The sequence below is a fragment of the Taurulus bubalis genome, assembly GCF_910589615.1.
Source record: "Taurulus bubalis genome assembly, chromosome: 8".
Lineage (NCBI taxonomy): Eukaryota > Metazoa > Chordata > Actinopteri > Perciformes > Cottidae > Taurulus > Taurulus bubalis.
The window spans coordinates 17,528,863-17,550,120 of NC_136596.1; the positions used below are offsets into that span (position 1 = coordinate 17,528,863).

The following is a 21,258-nucleotide window of genomic DNA, read 5'->3' on the forward strand; positions in this document are numbered from 1 at the left end:
TATGGCAAGCTGACAGGGACAAACTAGTGGCCATTGAGACACAATCCAGGAGCGATAGAGGTAGAATAGATACCACAAGTTAGTTTAAGCAGGCTATAAGTCGCACTACCTCAATATAGAAATACATAATTACTAAAAGTTGTGTTACATTATTACTGAACTACTGTGCAAACAACTTTATGTCGCAGGGGGTAAATATCTCAGTCTGGAGCAATGGATTATATTATATGATATATTATTATGCTTTCTATGTCAAATATTGTTCTTCAACGTATAGCTGTCAGACATATAGTATATGGAAATACTTTGGTGACGGAAAAGTGCCATTAAATTGTGCATAAGCCTATGTAGCCTACTTGAATCCAGTATATGTACCTCAAAGGGACCACAAAGGCCCCGGGTCGCTGGGGTATCATAGAAGTCACTGTTATCCTTACATGTACACTATAACCATTGATACTGTGCATAATTACACTACTGGAAATTATGCTTTATATGGAGATTAAATGGCATGCTTTAAATTATTCAAAAGAAAGGAAAACACAGCCAGACGTGTAGTATTCAGGGCATGTCACGTGTGCTTACATTGGATATATATGGAAAGAGACTGCATAAAAAATGGATTTTACACTACATCTTCCTTTGAAGCCACAGTGAATCCTATTTTCAATGCTCGATTGAGGATGGCTTCCGAAATTGACGGCGTGACCGCGCGCAGTTCTGTCCGCCAATGGCTGGATTAGAGCGCGATCACAATGGAGTCATCTGATCAGGCGAGATCTATTTCCTCTCTCATCTTGAGTCAGGACTCAGGTTTATATCCTGGATCCATCTTGACTCGTTGGAGGTCAAATTGCATTCCCAATAAATCGCTAAGCAGTGCGCCATCTTAAATGTGCCCAAACCTCCGTGCAGGAGAGCATAGAGCCCTCTGAGAGGGCGGCATTTATCATGCTTCAGGTCGGAGGCTGCTGTTTGGGGCGAATAAACAAACCACCCAGTGGGCAAATTCAACCACATGATGCAAGTCAAAACGTTTTGACGTTTTAAATCGTTGTGTTATACTTTTCCTACTGTTAAAGTCAGAGGAAATCAATGTCACCTGTTGACGAGCACTGACAAGCATACAGGCGCGTGAACGACATTAGGAGGAAAGAAAAAGATAGTGGAGGATGGGCAGGAGCAAAACAATTAATTAACAGCACATGATTGTCCTATTTCTGCCTCACATTACCAACTGCTCCAATACTGTAACGTACTCTTGTAAGCAGAATGGTCTCATTTTAGGAGGTCGAAATATGTTAGTAATGGAATATTGGTTTACTCAGTAATTTAAGGATTTGTCGATGTATACAGTCTCTACAGTGTGTAAATAACCCTGTTCTGTCCCATCATCTATTTCATCAAAGCATTGCGATTACTTGAATAATTCTGGACCATGTTACACACAACATGCCATGTTGGTAGACATAGATAACAAGTGAAGGTATCCATGTTGTTCCAGGCAGCCATGTGGATATTATACATTTTAAGAGGTCTCAGCGAAGACACAAAAAATCAACAACAACAAAAAACAAAATTCACAGCCACTCCTATCTTAATACATCTTTGTCATTTTATTCTTACACATTATTTCATTCTTCCCTTTCCAGCATCATCTTCTTTTTCTTTGCATTTTTTGGCAGATTTCAACGTTAACTTCTAGGTGCATACTGTCGCCTAACATACTGGAGTATGCCGAGCAGAATCTAGTTTACACTAGTCTGTAACACACTATTGTGTGTCAATGTATAAACATATCTATAGATTATATAAAAGTGCAATATTGTTGTATGATTTTTTTAATTTCAACTGTCAGTTGTGTTGACATCATAGAAATGTCATATAATATGGTATGCCATAAAAATGTCATTGTATAGTTTCCTGCAAAATATGTCATAGTATAGTTTGCAATAAAGAAGTCATAAAATGCCATACTAGTATAGTACTTTTATTATTAAGTTTTATAATTGATTTGTTTTCTGATTCCCCATTTGGTTTAAATATGTTCATTATATGTCTGAACAACAAAAGGACCACAAACAACTTTCCTTATTTATTAGAAAGAATAGTCTTGATATGAAACAATTACATTTTCCGTAGGCATTTAAAGAAAGAATATAGAAAGACCTTCCATGGTGTAAATCAACAGGCAGCAATACTTGTTATTTCGAATGCAAAGAATAAAGTACCATGTGCCACAGAAATTAGTTGTAACTTTTTTGTACCTTATCTTTGATTCCACAATGTGTCCAAATTATCAAATTATACACACAAGGCAACCAAAAAGTGTTCTTGAAGAGCCAAGTTACGTGATTTCAATCCAACTGAGAATGTGTTTCACTTGTTGAAGAACAAACTTTGTGAAAAAGTCACAACAAAGGATTTACAACCAAATATGACATATACTGAGTTTCTGGAGTACAGTAAGTGTGTCAATGCAGAGTAACTCATTTGATTATTCAATTATTCCTGGGCACAGGTTTTACACAGCACCTCAGAGGCTCCACACCTTCATGAAACTACCCTGAAGTCTCACTGGGCCTTCTGCCCACGCGATTGAAATAACCTGTGAGCAACTAAAGGGAAGATTCCAATACTGTTTGCTGTCTGCAATATAGGCCCTTTGTGCTGCTGCTTGTGTAGAGTTACACAGTGCATTACCACAACAATAAGAAAGGGTACGACACGTATTAATGGAGGAATTGCAAAAGACATTGCTGCCCCATTGCAGTTAACAGCTGAGTAAATTAATTAATTAATTAATTATGTGACTGTAGTTGTCAGACCAGGAATAAATCAAACATTGTTTTAAAATATTATAATAGTGAGATAAAACATTAGCATTTCTTTGCATGGTCACATCAGCTGCTTATCAAGTAATAACATTTCTTTCTCCATCTTCCTCATTTTAAGTGCTCTGTATGCCATCTGCTGGTCACGGTTCTCTATCTCCTTCTTGAGGTAGCAGCAGTAAAGGGCTCTTATATCTTCTGTCTGTCTCTGCAAAATAAATGAAACAACACATGAGCTCATATTGTTCTTATTCTTTGTCATTATAATAACTCACTATTGATATAAAACTCACCTCAGCACTTCTTCCACCGATTCTAGTAAAAGCCGAATTGTCCCTCACTTGGAAGCTGTGCAAATCCTACAAAAAATAACATCTATATGTTAAGTGTTCAAAAGACAAATGCCTAAAAAAACAAACCTGTCTCCTACAAGATGACGTTCTAAAACTGAAAAACGTTCAATTACTATCCAGAGAAACATTTATCTCCCAAACTATGTTTGCAGTTTCAAACCGTTTGAAACACATTTAATATTTTAAATTGAAACCAAAAAGTTACAAAAGTACTTAGTTAGGTTTAGGCAACGAAAATACTTGGTTATTTAGTTCAAGAACTGTATTTTTCCCTACGGGGCTATTGGATATGCAGCAGTACCAATAAAAACAAACAAAAACAACAGCTCAGCGCAAGACACACAAGATACAAACCACACATAGCTAAACGAAGACAAACTGCATGTTTAGGTCACAAAAGTACATGGATCACACAGGACTCAAAAAAAGATGTTTCCTGAGTTTTCTGACCCACCCTCCTCCCTATACGCAGACTCATTTGAAACGTATTTGTGATTTGTCAATAGCAAACATAATAAACAACCAAATATATTTCCATTAAAACAAAATTCACAATTAAATTTGGTTGTATGAAGATTATTTGTAGGAGACAGGGCTGCTAAAAAACAAACGTGTCCAGCAGCACTTACCCCTTCAAAATGAGGGTCACTGACGTCTGTCTCATCACCGCTCAGGCTCTCTGGTTCAGTCTTTGTTATAGGCAAGAGGAGGACAGGATGGCCTGATACTGTATGGGTAGGGCCCAACATGGCGTTAGATAAGGGGGAATTAACTCAAGTTTCAATCAGACTATAAGTTCACCTACCACTAATAAATGAGCTGTCAGATCCAGTCAGTGGCTCAATACAGGCGCCTCCTGGGAGGACCTCCACCCTCAGCCTCTGGTCTCTAGGATGCAACACATCCTCTTCTGCAGAAGTCAGCGATGGAGTTGCTGACCCCCCTTCATTCCTCATCACCCCGACCTGTCTTCTTTTTGCTGAGTGAGCATAGACTTGAGAGGTGAAACACTCCCCTGGACATTATTATCATTGAAAATGTAGACTTACACGAACAAGGTTACCTGTTTGCACTATATTTTTATGTTTGACTTTTACTTGCTGCCACGTCCTTTTGTAGCCACTGTCCGATCCCCTGGGAAGTCATGATAAATAATAAATGGTTATGTGTCAGTGATGGTGGCATTATTGGAAAGCTCAAGTCCAAATATTAGTGACTAATACTTTAAACCAAGTTCAATTAAACACACTTATGTGAATAAATGTCCTCACATGTTTATTTTATCCGCAATTCTCTGCCAGGCTTCTTCTCTCCGTTTTGAGGCACTGGTAGTGTTTGATTTGGCTGTCAATATATGTCTTTCTTCTTCATACAACTTCAAAATGAGTTCCTGCTCTTTAGAGCTGAAGAAATGTGCCCTCTCCATTTTTCTCATCATCTGGAAATCTATTTAAAAAAAACACACAAAAATAAAGGAACTGTAAATACACATGTATGCGAGTCTAAAACGAGTATTGTTTCAGTATATTTTATGTTATGGGATCTTGAACAAGGTCTCCTCACCCATGTCTGTGTTCATTTATATTGATCCGGGTCTCGGCGTGCGACTGCTTTCCCCTTGTGATGGAGCGGGTGCGCGCAGTTATCCGAGATGTTTCAATGCTAGATTTAGTAATCAAATGATTACACACGGTCGTTAAAAAACAGAATAAACCCGATCGTAATAGATGTTACAGTTTAGTCACGGTACGCTTCACATTAATCAATAACTATCCACGCGGCGGAAACGGGTAAAAGACAATCGGTATTATGAAGCTAGTTATCAGCTAGCTTTGTTAACCCAGGATTTTCTAATTCGGCTTAAGGCGCGTTCACGTGAAAGAGGTGGAGTCTGTAACAAAGAGCGAGTCACGTGAAACAGGTCTACGTCCTCCTACTAGATATTTACCAATTTTCCACAAGAGACATTTCGTGTAAATGTAATACATGTGTAAAATAACAGATGACAAGTCGAACTGCTGTGAAAGGGGCCCATTGGGCTTTAATAGGCTCCCAATTTCTGTATTGTATGATCAGCAAAACATAAGTGAAGGCTATAATACCAAGATAGGTGCCCATTTCACAAGTGTAACTCCACTGTGTTTGGTGGTTATTTGCCTCCACTGAATTTACTTTATTTCCAATTTGTCATTCATAAAAAAACTGGAATCAGTGTATGCAGTTTGACACCCAATTGTGAAAAGGCACCGGAATTTAGAGGCTGGTAATTTGGTCACATGCCCTTTACACTTTGAAAAACTATTAGGTGCAATAGTAAGATGGAGCTGTCAATCATAGTTTGTACACGTTCAGTACTAAAGAGGCCAAATCACCATATGTGAAATTGCCTGTATGAATGAACAAAGGGTCAGCAGAGGCTTAAAATAGCCGATAACTTAATTTAAAAGGTGCCACACACACACACACAATATAATGGCTAACTGCGTTTACCTGATGGAGAACCAGAGGGTGACCACTACACTTTCACAACGAGAGGGTTATCAGCTGTAACCGCCACCACATTGCAGAGCGGCAACCGTGAGAGCCAGTGGAGCACCCTCACATTGACAAACATGCACTAAATGTGTCCACGTCCGTCCTGGATATAACAAAGCAAGGGGAAGCTTGGATAACGCTGCTATATAAATTATCTGAATCCTGTGTATTGCAACTTAAAGTAAATGAGATTGGAAAGCTGCAGTTGTTTCAAATAAGCCATTATATATATATATATATATATATATATATATATATATATATATATATATATATATATACACACACACATACACACCTGCATTCATATCCACTGTTTATACGGTCTGTCTTAATTTGTATTTATCCACCACATTGCACTGCACTTTTACTGCTTCTCTTTTGCACTCTGGTCAGATGTTAAACTACATTTCGTTGTCCCAGTACGTGTACTCTGTGCAATGACAATAAAGTTGAATCTGAATCATATATAAAAATAAGCAATGGCAGTATGACGCACAACCAGGACCCTGAAACAGAAGCAGTTGAATAAAATTCAACCATCCTTCATTTATTATTTACATGTTGTTATTGCTGTGACCTTTAAAAAAGATTTCCTGTGCTTAAATACATTGGATGTGAAAAAACACAAAAGAAATAAAACATGAATTGAGGTAATAGTTACTTTATTTATGTTAATTTGGAATCAGTCTGGCATGTTGCTCAATGGTCCAGAGTAAAAGGAACTGTTTGTTCAGGTGCTCCATGTTGAGAGCACAGAGGTAAACACAACAAAAATGAAGCGTTAACTGTAAATAGAGTGTGGTCCAGTAAGAAACGCTGAGAGGACTGGTCCCCATGCCAGTTATGAGATCTGGAGGAAGGGTTTACTCTTCGTGGCCCTCATAGCCGTTAGGAAGAGCATTTGCGTGTGGATTGTGGAAAAGGGATTTGTTGCCATCCCCCCAAGGAAAACGCTGTAAGGGAAAAAAAATTAAGGCAACATATGATCCAGTAAAAATAAAAAGCAAGTGTGGTAATTTTGAATGTGAATAATTTATGCATTTAAAATCAGACCTTGCTGCGAATGCGAAGGTGGCTGTAAGGGACAAACTCTGGCTGTTCATGGGTATGCTGCTGCTCTTTAAGGTACATGTTCAACATGCACACCGCAACACCAGGTAGGGCAACCACAAACGAGAGGATCTTCCATGTCCTGGCTGGAAGAGACAGAGAATAATGATTAATTTGATATAAAAAGCAATCATAAATCTAATCTCACTAAACATCAAGAATAAATGTGCTTTTCAGACGAGGGGACACTCTTAGGACACATGAAAGTAAAGTTTCATAATTCCCCCCCCCAAAATGGCACCCACCAATTCTAGCATTATTAAATGTTAGTTATGGAGTCGCATGCTATTACCCAGAGTATGCGCCTTACCATAATTAAAATGTGGAATGCCACCAGTTTATATCTCTGGAAAGTACTCGGTTTATTCATACGATTATAATCCAGTTTATTGCCAAGTAGGTTTTTGAAAACATAAGGAATTAAGCTTGGTGTTTTGGTGCATAACATTTACAATCAACAATTTATTATGTAAATAAAATAAAAAGTACTGTGGACAAATTAAAGACCTGTACGGTTTTAGAAGTAGTAGTTTTGAGCAGGAATGAATGACAAGAGGAGTGGGGATTGTGGCGAGCCTCCAGATTAAAGTTCTCACATAAATTACGGCCAGTTGAAACCGGTTCAGTTAATTATTTTTGATACACAATTTATGGACAATCTTAATCGTATTAGAGTAGTTTAACAATTACATTTTAATGTAGTATAGTTTCTACTAATATTGCCAGCAAAAGACAGCAGTGTGTGATGCAAAATGTTTCTTGTACAAAAAAAAAAAAAAAAAAAAAAAAAAAAAAAAACTCAAGCAACCATTTCCATCTAGACACATCAATGGGGAATTTATAAGTAATTACTTACTCGTTACATGTTTATTTATTTAATATATGTGCAGTTAGGGGATCATGTAGTACAGGAGCATTATACCACACACATGAAATGCTACCTTGGGATGCTGTTAATTTAGGTGACATTCAACTCCTGACCTTTCTGCCCTTTAAAGAAATAGGAGCATTTTAATAGCTGGGTATTATTAACGTCCATCAGTCTCATGTAACGTGTATCAGCCAATAATATTAAATTAAATATGAAATAAGATTGACTATAATAAGCTTGTGTTTTAAACATGTTCTGTCTCGCTCGTGTTAGTTTCCCTCCTCTCTCAAAGTAGGTTATATGCTCTTATCGTCTGACCTTTTATACTTTTGTATTGCTTGATATAACTTAATAAAGAAAAAAAAACCTCTGCGATCACTTCGAGTATCTATTGACCTGATGGGACCTTGTTGTTGCTCTTTAGCTTGCAGTACATATTGTTCGTGACACTGCTCCACTTCCAAGCCACATAAATATTTAACATAAGCACATTTAAACTCCATTAAGACTGCATGAGTCACGTGGATGTTTTAATGAGTTGTCAGACTGAAATAACAATGTTTTTAGGTTAGAAAGACAAATACTTTGAGCAGCTTCTTCTACTTGTTGTCGGCTCAAGGATTCAGAGCTACTGCTAATGCTGAGATAGCTAACGTTAGCTCAGCAAGGTCACTGTCCAAACACCACAAGTTGTAGTAAACATAAATGACAATAAATCCAATCAGGGAATTAAAATGACGCGCTATAATTACCTGCTTGCTCGCCGTGTCCAGCAGCAACAGCAGCAGAGAGCTGACGCCGGGTCTGGGCCAAAGAAGACCTCAGCAACATTTGAGAGACGCGTCCGAGAGCCGCCATTTTATTTTCTGAGAGGCTCGGAGACCGGAAGGAAGTTGTTTGATTGGAAGTCAGAAAGCTCTCCGAGGCCACCAAGCGGCGAGACTGTGAATTACAGCAACTCTGTAGAAAAACTCAAGTTTGCTGTAATTCTTACATAAAACAATGTTTATTTGATTCCCAAGAGAGCGATGCAGTGCAAGAATGCACATGCAAATTAAGTTTAAATTGTACAATTATTGAGAAAATATTCACTGAATAAAGTTGTAATGAAAATTATTATTGTAAACGTTGCACTCAATGTTATGACATTTGGTTGTCGAGATAGCAGATAGTGAGTACAGTGTGTGCTTTATACAGTATGTGCTGTTCTCAACACAAACAGTACCAAAAAAGGTACTGTGCTAATGTGATTGACATACAGCAGTGGTGATTGAAGAGTCTGGCAGGAAGAGACACTGATGCAAAGTTATTTAACTTGTTTGTGTCCTGGATTTGAGGTGTATGAATCATCTGTATGAATCATCTGTATTTATCAAAATGTGAAGTTTCCACTGCATATTGCCACTGTATTCTTCTGTATTCTTCTTTAATGTTCTTATTACTGTTCAATATATATATATATATATATATATATATATATATATATATATATATATATATATATATATATATTTATATTTATATATATTTTACTGTTTTACTGTTTATTTATATTACTTGATTTTGATTTACTATGTGTCTCTTGTGTGCACTGCTGCTGTAATCCTGCAATTTCCCCACTGCGGGACTAATAAAGGATTATCTTATTTTATATTCTGAAGCAAAAGGCTATATTATATATTACTAAATTAAATTATAACTGAATTATTGTCGACACATTAAAAAGTGTGTGTTTGAAGTGCTTCTTTTTAAAGGGGAGGACTTTGTGTAATGTCATGAACAGAGTCCAACCAGAGAGATTCAGAGATAGTCTGGTTGATGAAGGTAAGTGATAAATGTTCCCGTTGTTGTATGTTTGTTCTGGAAATTATTTTTGTTGGAGAAAACTGATTTCCTCTCTATATATGCTGTTTCATGGCCTGTGATGTATGGGTGAACTCTCCCCTAATGAAACTCTGTGCGAATTATCTGTATGTTCCTGGCCGAAGAACATCAACATCATTGTTGTTCTTATGGTTAAAAACATATCTATGGGATGACAGGAGGAAGGTTCACGATAAGTGCAAGACGTCATGAGGGCTTCTGTGACTGTGACTGTGTAACACCATAAATTATACACTGAATATAATAGTCGGGATATCAATGAAAACAATGCTTTTATATTTAAATATATATACATTTAGCAAAGCATTTAGTAAAATTAGCTATACGCATTTGAACATGTTTGTGTATCATATTGTATAATGGCAAAATTCTCTTTTATTTATTGAGCTGTTAATAGTTAACATATTAGGCTTGAAAACAAACAAGGAGATTTAGTTGACCTCTTATTTGCCAAGACTGTGGACTGAATACTTTTGATCAACTATAAGATTTTCTCTTAGAAATGACAAATTACAACTAGAAAATTTCACAAGAAATTTTGAAAGTGTGGCCACTACTGCCGTAAGACGTCGCAATGTATATACATTACGGTAGTGAGATGTGTTATTGAGGTAAGTATGACGCGGTTTTGACGGATCCTGCTGGCTCACTATCTCGGACTGCCGTTAATGTTTAATGCTCGATGGACTGTTCATGGTGAAGCCCATTTTGCTATTGCACCCTCTCCCCTTTCCTACGTCCCTCTGCCACCTTCAGAATTATCAGATCAAATGACTTTCTTTGAGAGGGTGAAAAACGTAGTTTTTTACACAATGAAAAAAAAAATCCTTAAAGTGCGCTTTGCTATAGTGGTCTATGACCCCTGTAGCTGAAGCCACACTAAATAACATAGCTGGACATTTAGTATTTTACTAACTGCAATAAAAAGTATTTCCCATGGGAATCTGCTCATTTTCAGGAATGGAGTCTCAGTATCACCACGTGGGGCCGACTGATGACAGCTCTGTCCGTGGAGAGCACAAAACGACTGTACAAACCGGTAAAACATGTACATGTCCTTTAATTTTGATCAATGTCAGATATTACCTTAAACTATGAATACATGTCTGTCAGTGTTGACAGGTATGAAGAGGATAGTGGTTTGTGTCCTGTACGGAGTCCTGGTGCTGCTGCTGTTGATTCTGCTGATGGTCACTGGGATTAAATGTACGATTTTAAACTCAGTTTTATTCAATTTTTCATGTAGCTAATTCACATTCTTTGTCTTATCATGTAACACTTTTTGTTGCATCTTAAAGTCTCCCAGTTAAACAAGGAAATCACTGACATCAAACTCAACCTTGAGAGAATCAGCAAAGGAAGAACAACTTCATTTCCCAGTTCGGGTCAGGAAATGTTTTTCAGGTCTTGATTTAATGATGTTCAATCGTTGTTCAATTGTTCATCTTTGGTTTTATTTTATTACTTCCAAACTCAAGGTGCAACAACTGTGCAGGAGGTCTACTTACCGAGACTTGTCCCCGTTAGAGGTAAACTCTGAATCTTTTAATATCAATCAAATCAGAATTCAGTGGGTTTCTTCCCAATCCGGCTCTCTTGACTCATCTTAATCCTTTTCAAACCAGGAACATGTAGGGAAGGCTGGGTGTCTTTCCAGACAAGCTGCTACGTGCTATCCAGCACGACCATGACCTGGAGCAAAGCAGAGGAGCAGTGCCGAAAACACGGAGGACACTTAGTGGTTCTGAATAATGTTGAAGAACTGGTGAGGTTCAAGGTTACGCCAGTTTGGTTCCATATATTTGAAGTGGAGTCGTCTTTCTGTGACTGAATACAGGACTCTGATAAGGAGAACACATACACCGCATATTCTTTCTCAGAACAAACAAAGGCTTCAAAAAACCTGTTGCTATTTTTTATTTCTAGGACTACATTTCAAAAGTAGTTAATATCAAATATAACCATTGGATCGGACTGGTGGAGCGAGAACACGAGGGACACTGGAGCTGGGTGGATGGAACGGACTTCAATTCAACCCCGACGTAGGAGAGCTAAAAAGAAAAGTGAATTGTTTTGATATGTTAAACTGTAAGTAGCACATTAATTGTTTCTCCTCTTTTACACTGCTTGTGTTCAGTTTCTGGGATAATGGTCAGCCTGACAACTGGGACTACAGTGAGAACGGAGAGGACTGTGGGCAGATTCATGCTTCTGAGAGACGCAAACGCAAGATGTGGAACGATGCAGACTGCAATCTGCAGTATCACTACATCTGCGAGACAAGGGCGTGAGAGACAGATGCAACCTGTCTAAGCTTCTGAACCCTCACCAACATGAATTAACACTGATAAAAAGTATGTTTTAAATATCTATTTATTAATTTTGAAACTCACAAAATGGATAAAAGTTGCATACACAGTCTATGTGTGAGGTCTTTGTTGTACAATAAAACAGTAACTATGAGCACAGTTGATTTTAATAAAGACACGCTCTACAAAGTGTTTCTGCCCGAGTCCTTCAGCTTACTTGCAGTGGCCACTGGGAAGGTGGTTATATCCTTCGTCGAGTGAGGGAGAAGAAGACAAAGACAACACACACTTTTTTTGTGTGTCCATTATCCAATTTCTGTTACAAAATCTAAAACTTAATGTTATGCCATTACGCGTTATTGAACACTCACTCAGGCAGGTGACGGTCTTGCTGGCCTCGTCACACCTGTAGCTGCACAGTTCAGTGTCGGGGTTGACTAAGACGGGCAGCAATCGTCATGTTGCATGGCATCAGTGTAGCACTGGTCATGGGCCTGACAGCATCTGCAACATAGAGAAAGCATCAAGAGGTCATCACCTCTTGACCACCTTCTTTTCATCATGATGAAGCAAATAACCTGCTGTTGAGGTTTAATTTCATGGAGATCTATAAAATGTCAAAGAATACTGAAAAATGTAAATCACAAGAAGACATCTTCATGTCTTGTCTGAACAACACTCCAAAGATTAAGATTTTAAGACGTCGTCACTTCCTATTCACACAGCATCTGAAAGAAGTTAGTTCAAACAGAAACACAGATTTACGTATAGATGAAGAGAAGAAGACAGAAATATAGTATATATAAAACAAGTATACAGATATTCACATTCAAGGAGCTGGAACAAGTAAATACAGTTTTGTTGGTTGGCTAAGGGTCAATTAATCCAAACCTAGCGGTCCCAGAACTACCACATCTACCGATGTGTTTCAGTGCTTTGAGCAGCACAAACTAAATTAAATTCACCTCCATTGTCTTGAAGTGACTGCAGGAGTCTCAAGGGGCGATATTTTACAACCTTTGTACACAAAACTAAAACTGTTGCATGCAACTGCATCATTAGAGGTAAGTCAGAAGATGTTTTTTTTTCTTACTGTGATTTTACATTTTAAATTGGATTGGACTTTTAGTGAGGGGACCCCCAGAGTTGGAAACAGATCAGAACAGACACCATCAACAGTATTACCTGTCAAGCTCATTAGGTGTGCCAGAGCCTCCCAGCCCACAGTAGCAGCCATAGTCAGTGTAGACCATTACCGGCCGGTTCAGTGCAGAGGATCATCACCCTGAACTGCCACACAGCTCAGTTACACAGCACTATGTGACACAATGGAGACAAAGCTAGTTCCCATCTCAAAACCATGACTTTAAAATGTCCCCGATGCCAATCAGGCAATGCATTACTCTCAAAGTCACCCCAGGTTTTCTACTTCTGAGCATGGAGTGAATCAGATGCATCTTGCAGGTGAAGATGTGGAATGTCAAGCTAAAGAGAGAGTTCTTTTTGACCAATGGCCAAGAGTCACCCAATCTCTTACTCTATACATTATGCAATATGTATACACATGTGTTTTACATACGCACTGACATATACACATATACTGTATACAGAACCGTACACACTGTACACACTCATGCTTTTTACATACGTTTTTGGTTCATTAATATGATAGTTTGTCTCATGTTTCTTGTGTATATTGTTTTCTTTATCTAAAGTGAGCCAGCTTGGGTAATGTGCAGTGAAAAGTCTTGGGAACTTTGACAAGTGCTAGCTATTTACACAGCTGTGTGTTTATATTTAAGTTCTGTTTAAAAAAAAGAAAAAGAGAACCTGAGTGAGGACAGAGTGAGCAGAAAGAAAACGGCAAATAGATCAGGCAATATTTGATTAGGATATTTAAAAAAATAAAAGCGAATAGATCAAAAGGAAATTTTGAAAAGATATACTGCCTAACCTATAAGGGGAAAGTGGGAGTTGTAAAATGCTGTTTCAGGTTAACTAAAGGTGATGCTGAAGACAGAATCAGTTGACGACGTCAAATAAAAGAGATTTTGTGAGAAAAAAGCTTTTGACTGCTTCTCCTTAGAGATAGCTGGATCTAAGAACAGAAAACATTAAATTGACCTGTCTTATATGTTTTATTGGTACACCTGTAATATAAGGTGTTAAATACAGGCTGAGGAAAATACAATTCTCAAATAGAAACTTTGCGACAAGTAGCTTCTCGTCTAAAGCTCCCACCCTCTTGTCTCCCTCTTATCTCTAGTTTTATCTCATCTCCTGTCATATAAGAACAGGCTGCACCAAAATCCATGTTCTTCTGACTGCAGCCATGAATCTGAGAGCTCCTCTGCTGCTGCTGCTTCTCACTGGTGAGATTGAACAAGCTGTCAATATGTACAACTCCTGAAAAAATGAAAATAGTTTGTGAAATTGTCTTTTTCACTCAATTCATACTGTTCTTATAAGGATAGACCTTTTCTGATTCATCCATCATGTGTTCCTATTTGTCTGCTTCACATTTCTTAACCAGCTTGTACGGCCAGAGGTGCGCTGCTACCCAAGGCCTTATGGCAGTTTGAGAGCATGATCCGATGCGCTCAGCCTGGCACTAACGCTCTAAAGTACAGCGATTACGGCTGCTGGTGCGGCTTCGGAGGAACGGGAAGCCCTGTGGATGAAGTGGACATGTAGGATGCAAACATTGCCCAATTTTGTTTTCATCAATTGACTGAAGAGTGAAATTAACTTGTATTCTTCTCCTGTATTCATAGGTGCTGTGAAGTGCATGATAAATGCTATAGAGCAAGCAGAAAGGCTCCTGGATGCACAGCTATTGTTGACCTCCCCTATGTTCTTGTCTATGATCACACCTGTTCAAATGAACAAGTGACCTGCTCAGGTAAGACTGTGATCCCCTATGATGGCTTATCCAACTAATTTTTACATCAACTTTGATATATTTTCAGTGCATGTTTGGTGAAATTCCGCAACGACATTGTTGAGAAATAGAAAAAAATATATGACTTTTTAAATAGAGATTTTGTGTGGAATTCATTGGCTGGTTAAAAGTACAGCGTTGACCGTATCTTAAGATTAAACAAGACTGCATCTGTGGCCCTGTGTGTAGGTACTGTACATGCAACTGTATTTAAACAGCTATATATAGCTACACAGGTTTGGTCCCAGTCGACAAACAAATGCTTTCCTAGTACTGCAGAGCACTTGTACACTGGTACTGACTGATTATGTGAGAGGGAGGTTCATGTTATGGTATTATTGAGCAGCTATCTGTCAATTTCTTGACTCAACTCTGTCTCCACAGCTACCAACAATAAGTGCCAGGCTGCCGTGTGTGAGTGCGATCGGGTCGCGGCTCACTGCTTTGCTCAGACTGCATTCAACCCTGAAAACAAAAACCTGGATCCCAAAGTCCACTGTGTCGACTGAGTTATACAACCCATAAAAGCACGCAATTTCTAACCTAATTCTTTTCTAATTCTTTTAAATGTCTTTGTAATTTGTACACAAAATCAGATCAGTTTGAAATAAAATACGCAGGTGAGATTCTCAGTAAGTCGTTTCAGTTGAATTTCAGCCCTTGCATGTCCTCGTGTTTGCTCACGTATGAAGAGTTTATGAAGCAGCATTGCTTATCGTACCATGTATATTTTTTCCAGCCACAATTCCTATTCATTTAAATATGTAAAGCAACACTCAAGACTTTGTAAAGTTCAGGCAGGTTTCCACTTGCGAATCATGTGTTATAAGAAAGAAAGCTTTCGGTTGTAGTTATGTTTGGATCATGAATTGGCAGCGAGTTTAACTTTAAAACATTTTTTATTATATTATGAGATCACAGGATGGTAAAAACAGATGTATTAAATGTTTTAAATTAGTTGCAGCTTTAACAAAACATTGCAAGCAGCAGCTTTGTACGACAACAGATGAATTATATGAATTTTAAAATAAGAGGCTTGATTATGGCTCTGTGGATTATACTGGCTTATAGAGAAGTGTGGTCACATATTTCTTTTTGTATCGGTGTGTTGCACTGAGGACCATCACTCCGTCCTGAAAAACAACCACAAGAAGAGGATTTTGATTAAAATGGGATTTTATAGCTGAAGTTTACAAAATTCAATGCAAAAATTGTTTGACGAAACAATGTTTTGTTTTATCACAGAAAAAAGGGGAAAGTCATTCAATATTAAGTTTTAGATACAAGATAAAGAGGATTTATGTCTGTTCAATAGATAGAACAACAGCTATTTGTTGACCAACATTGTATGCATGTTGTATGCCGTATACATGACATGCAGCACATCATTTCCATAATTTCTGCTGCGAGTGACGACCATACACTTTACCGCCTTGCGGTTTACTGCCTCCACCAACACGACATGTTGTACTTTACATCAATGTCTGTGCAAAATGACCTCACGTCACCATTTGATCCTCTTAGACATCAATGTGAAATTGTCATAATTAGCATATGAATTACTGCATAAAATATGCTTTGTAAGGTCCACCACATTTGAATCAGTTCAATCTTGAATGCAAGTGGATGAAAATATTCCCAACAGTTAGATCACGTTGACGAGTATGGACTGGACAACCAGACGGACAATGTGAAACATGACAAATAAAAAAGCCTATATGCCACAGGAAGATCTGTTACCTTGATGGAGAGGGCATACAGGTGATTGAGCATCACATGGTTGGGTTCTGGAAGCAGCGTTGGGTCACACTGATGAGGATTTAGAGAGAGGATGAATTTGAATAAATTGCATGCTGTCATAACAGGTTTCTAAAGTGCTGTGCACCATTGAGACAAGCATGTATTCCAGCATCCAGCCTGTACTTACAGAAATACCCGTGTCCTTGTTGAGTAGCACTTGCAGCAGGTGGGGAGGAAGGTAGGGAGGATACTTGATTTTGTCCTCTGGCTTGATCACATATGCATCCTGTAGGTAGGGGCCGGGAGGGGAACTGGACAAGTCTGGGGAAGAATGAACACACAGCACTACTTTAAATACAGCCCGAAATCAAAAGAGTGAGGTATGAAGAATTCCGCAAGGTTCATGCATTAGCAAACGTTGACGAATACTATCTACGACTAAAAGTAATTGTTCCAAAAATGGCATAGTTAACTTTCCTATAATCATTGGCTTTACTGCACCAGATTAAGTTTCCCACAAGTCATTTGTTTTAATATGGCATACATTCTAATATTTAGAGCTGATTAAAACACTCTTCAATAGTATTTGGGAAGTCTGAAAGTAGTTATTAATGAATGTATACAAGTGCCAATACCTGACATGTCTGCAGATTCCTCCGAGTCGATCCGGAGAGCGTCAAAGACTTCAAAGTCAGTTCTCTTCACCTCGATGACGTTATTAACCGTTCCAGTTTTCGACGTCATCACGGCCTGGGAGAGAATTTAAAGAGAAATTTAATAGACGCTCGTGAGTGTGGAGTAGGAATTTCTTCAAACATGGAAAAATACCAGTACATTGGTTATATTACCATTCTACTTCGATTATATAAAAAGGTAGATGACCTCTAAAACTTAAGCTTTCACTCACCCCAGTAGGATCCAAGGTCCACTGACCGTCTACACAGAACTTGTACTGGTGCTCTCCCTCTGGCAGGTCCACAACAACCACAAAGTTGTTCTGACTGGGTTTAAAAGACATTTGCATGTTACATCTCCATCAGTACATACGGACCCAGGATGTAATCTGGTGGAGCATTCTGCACGAGTCAAACTACCTTTTGTTGAGAGGGATCTTGGTGGCCCAGTTGTTAAAGGAGCCAGACACAAAAACTTCCTTGGCGGCCTCCGGCCACATGAACATAGTGGGTCTGGCCTGTGTTTGACTTTTGCTATTACTCTCCAGGTCCTGCTGCCAGGCCAGATATTCCTGTATTTCCTGAGGAGGCTGGACAGCATGATATCAATGTAGTGTTGTCATGTTAATGAGAGCACCTTCCACCTCTGCCACTGTTCCACAACATAACACGTCCTGACGGAACGGCAGGCTGAGAGAATACTGAGGACGGAGTCGACCGGTTTGTGTGTTTTGTATGCAGTAGTAAAAGAAAAAAGTATGTTTTCTTGAAAACTCTTTGTTTTTTGGTCATCTGCGTTCTCCTTGTTGGAGCTAAGGAGAACAGACGTAACATATTAGCTTCTTGGACATTTTAATATTTGGTTTCTGTCTGGAGTTTTAGGTAAGTTCTGTTAAGATACAGTACATATGTTACCTGCCAATTCAATTTAAAGTCATAGATTAGAAGAATAGTTTACATGATTGTATATTTGATGTATATACACAAAGTATGACTTTGTCTGTACATACGGTAGGCTATGTATGGCCTCGTCTACATCTATGACAGATATTTTGCAAATCCTGTATTTATGCTGTCATTTTGCATATTTTGTATTTACTGCTATTATTTTTGAAGGATATGTCTTAAAATTGTATAAGATCATTTAAATTGTATTTGTATGAATACAACAGCATTAACAGCACAATGAGTGATATTTAATTAATTTATATTTCAATATTTGTATTCTATTTGCTATAACTCATATGTATATATATTTATATTAATACTAACGTTTTATGAAAAAATATGAAAGGTTGTTATATTTATTTCCTTCCTTTCAGGCGGCCTTGTACTGCATCATCATCACCATCATCATCACTCTTTTATCTATAAGCAGAAAGTATCGGCACTGATTAGTTGTTTGGTGAATGAACATGAAATGGTCAAAACACACACAATGAGAAGTTTCCTCTCAAGTAAATAACTGTATTTTCCCCTAAAAAATGGATATAGACCAATGTCCCACAGGGAAACTGGAAAATATTGCTAACATTATTAGACATGTAAACTATGTTTTCATTGATACAACTGTATTGTGTAATTACAACTTATAATCAACTGTAAATTAACACAACCAGCGTCTCAAACCTAGCGATGCTCTCAATTCATTTTCTGCAAGTCAACTCTCAAGTCACTGTGTGAGCAACACCCCGTCTCTGAATCATACCTTTGTGTCTTCTCTCTGATAAAGGTCTGAGTCTTCCGAGTTGTCCATCAGGATGTTGGGACGTGCCTCTTTCCCTCCTTGTCCATCTCTGTCTGACCTCTCACCCTGACCCCCACTGGACCGGTCGCTGCTGCTGTTCCCCATCCTGGTGGCATCAAGCACTGCAACACACACACACACACACACACACACACACACACACACACACACACACACACACACACACGCACGCACACACGCACACACACAGATCAATATGCGTGTATGTCCTGGGACACACGGGGTAGATACCACCAACATTCCCGGATGACGGCAAGTTAAACGATCCTCTAAAAACGACTTAACCAGCATATTTCGCTGGTGATTGTTGTTCATAAGTTTCATTTTTTTGTAACAGCCGATGATAATGAAAAATAACCCACCTAAGTTTTCCCAGATGAGGTTTGGTTGGATGTGGTCTTATCAAACGGAGGTCTCTGGTCTCGTGTACATCGGGTTGTGGTTTCTGGATGTACAAACGTCTGGTGCTCTTATCGTTGTTGTTTCCGTCTCTGAGCGGCAGAAGTTTTCCTCTCGGACTAGAAACACAACATGAGGCGCAGCAGAGTTCACCGTCCCGCACACTCACAACAGAAAAGCGGTCCTGGTTTTGTTTATGCTTTCTTTTTCCTTTTGCATGCCACTAGTTATTCTTCTAATAGCCTGAGGTCAGCGGCACTATGTGCACTTTCGCCATTTAGTAGAAACCTCGGTGTGTACGTGCGCGTGTGTGTGCGTGTAGTGAAGAAAACACACCTCTTCCGCCTCCTGTCCTCGAGCTCAGGAAGTTTATGTTTAACCCGATTGTTGCCAACTATTTTTGTGGTGACGTTAGCAGATGGTGTACACATAAATTACATGATTTCAAAAATAGATATAGGAGTTTTTAATCATAAAATAGCATCAAAGCTGTCAGTGAGTTGGGTGATTTTCAGCAAATGGGCCGAGTTATATACCTGCTTGTCCCTCGACTATAAAATGCATATGAATAATACTGGTTTATTTATGAAGGAATCAAATAGAACAAATTAAATAAAAACCAAAGATTCATATGACGAATATGCTTGGAAATATCAAAAGGGAGCAGTAGTAAATAAATGAGTGGTTCCGGTGTAGCAGCACTGCAAAGATACACAGTAAATCTAAATTAACAGGATAAGAATGCGGGGAGAAATTAGTTTGATTCTTTAGATATTATATATGTTATGCATTATTGGATAACATGACATCTCCAGGCCTCTAAAACTGATTAAAATACATACTTTTACCTTTTGGTTGCTTCACAGACAGAATCATTTTAAATTACCTCAAACACATCTTGGCCACCCAAAGATGTGTTTGAGGTGTACTCAAATATTACATTTAAATGGTTATGGTCAACATTTACATATTTTGGCGCATAGGTCAGTGAGAGGCCTGTAAAGCAGAACGCTATAGTCATAGAGCCTTTTAAGATTTCTGCTGCTCAGCAGGGAAGTGTCCTTGAGCCATATCACACTTATTTATCTGAGGCGTTCTCACGGCTATCCTGTTTCATGTGATTCACAACCACACACACACACACACACACACACACACACACGCACGCACACACCTAAAGCCTGTAACTCATAATAAAAACAGTCAGCAGTATTGCAGTGTTAGTCCTAACACTAGGTCACCCTTTTTCCTCCTCTCAGGGTTGGGGAAAGCTAAGTAACTATAATTCAGGTTCAGCCACTGATTATTCATCAGACAGAAAAACACCTGATTAACAGAAATCTGTAATTTGGTTTCACATAAGTAGATTTCTAGTGGGGGGAAAAATCTATTCTGTATCAGCTTGTTTCAGCTGTTCATTGAAGTTACATAATGTTTGCACTGAGTGTTTATGAGCAATTCTGTCTTATTTTTGTCACATTAAATCAGACATACATACAATACTGTCCAACTTCTATCTGTGGACAATTTGCTACGTTGTTTGTATGCGCAAAATACCAGCGTACTGCTTTGTTATCAACTGGTATTGCTAACTATAGCTGAAAATGTCTAACCTGGCTGAGGCAGACCCCATTAAGTTTTCCGACTTGTTGTACTGGAACACAGTCCACTCAAGTGTGATGCCATTCACAGCTCCAACTTCCGATTTCCAACATAAATGAGATGCAGCTTAACTCTGTCCTCAGTGAAGGTCAGCGGTTGTCCAACCCTGCACAGAGCAAGGCCCTGCCTCCCATGCTTTGGCTATCTGTGGGCTTGGCCGAGGGAGTCACAGAGG

At 38.6% G+C, this 21,258-nt stretch overlaps 4 protein-coding genes across 4 annotated transcripts; 2 read left to right on the forward strand and 2 right to left on the reverse strand.

Moving 5' to 3' along the window:
* Window positions 1-6,370: 6,370 nt before the first annotated feature.
* cox6a1 (cytochrome c oxidase subunit 6A1) lies at window positions 6,371-8,568 on the reverse strand. The gene is made up of 3 exons (XM_079221696.1): window positions 8,459-8,568; window positions 6,779-6,921; window positions 6,371-6,678 (listed from the first exon to the last, which is right to left on the reverse strand). Exons 1-3 carry the CDS (start codon window positions 8,562-8,564, stop codon window positions 6,589-6,591), a joined length of 339 nt encoding a protein of 112 aa, XP_079077822.1. The 5' UTR covers window positions 8,565-8,568; the 3' UTR covers window positions 6,371-6,588.
* Window positions 8,569-10,550: 1,982 nt separating this feature from the next.
* Window positions 10,551-11,881, forward strand: LOC306740681 (perlucin-like protein; the record flags this gene model as incomplete). Its single annotated transcript, XM_079222910.1, has 6 exons — window positions 10,551-10,629; window positions 10,713-10,796; window positions 10,889-10,975; window positions 11,216-11,355; window positions 11,517-11,632; window positions 11,728-11,881. The coding sequence occupies 6 exons, from the start codon at window positions 10,551-10,553 to the stop codon at window positions 11,879-11,881; spliced, it is 660 nt and encodes a 219-aa protein (XP_079079036.1).
* A 2,350-nt stretch (window positions 11,882-14,231) lies between these two features.
* On the forward strand, window positions 14,232-15,356 carry pla2g1b (phospholipase A2, group IB (pancreas); the record flags this gene model as incomplete). Its single annotated transcript, XM_079221807.1, has 4 exons — window positions 14,232-14,271; window positions 14,433-14,589; window positions 14,674-14,801; window positions 15,225-15,356. The coding sequence occupies 4 exons, from the start codon at window positions 14,232-14,234 to the stop codon at window positions 15,347-15,349; spliced, it is 450 nt and encodes a 149-aa protein (XP_079077933.1). The 3' UTR covers window positions 15,350-15,356.
* A 389-nt stretch (window positions 15,357-15,745) lies between these two features.
* prkab1b (protein kinase, AMP-activated, beta 1 non-catalytic subunit, b) lies at window positions 15,746-19,602 on the reverse strand. The gene is made up of 8 exons (XM_079221726.1): window positions 19,385-19,602; window positions 18,963-19,123; window positions 17,675-17,844; window positions 17,488-17,581; window positions 17,216-17,330; window positions 16,768-16,901; window positions 16,581-16,649; window positions 15,746-15,973 (listed from the first exon to the last, which is right to left on the reverse strand). Exons 2-8 carry the CDS (start codon window positions 19,104-19,106, stop codon window positions 15,896-15,898), a joined length of 804 nt encoding a protein of 267 aa, XP_079077852.1. The 5' UTR covers window positions 19,107-19,123; window positions 19,385-19,602; the 3' UTR covers window positions 15,746-15,895.
* Between the last annotated feature and the right edge of the window lie 1,656 nt (window positions 19,603-21,258).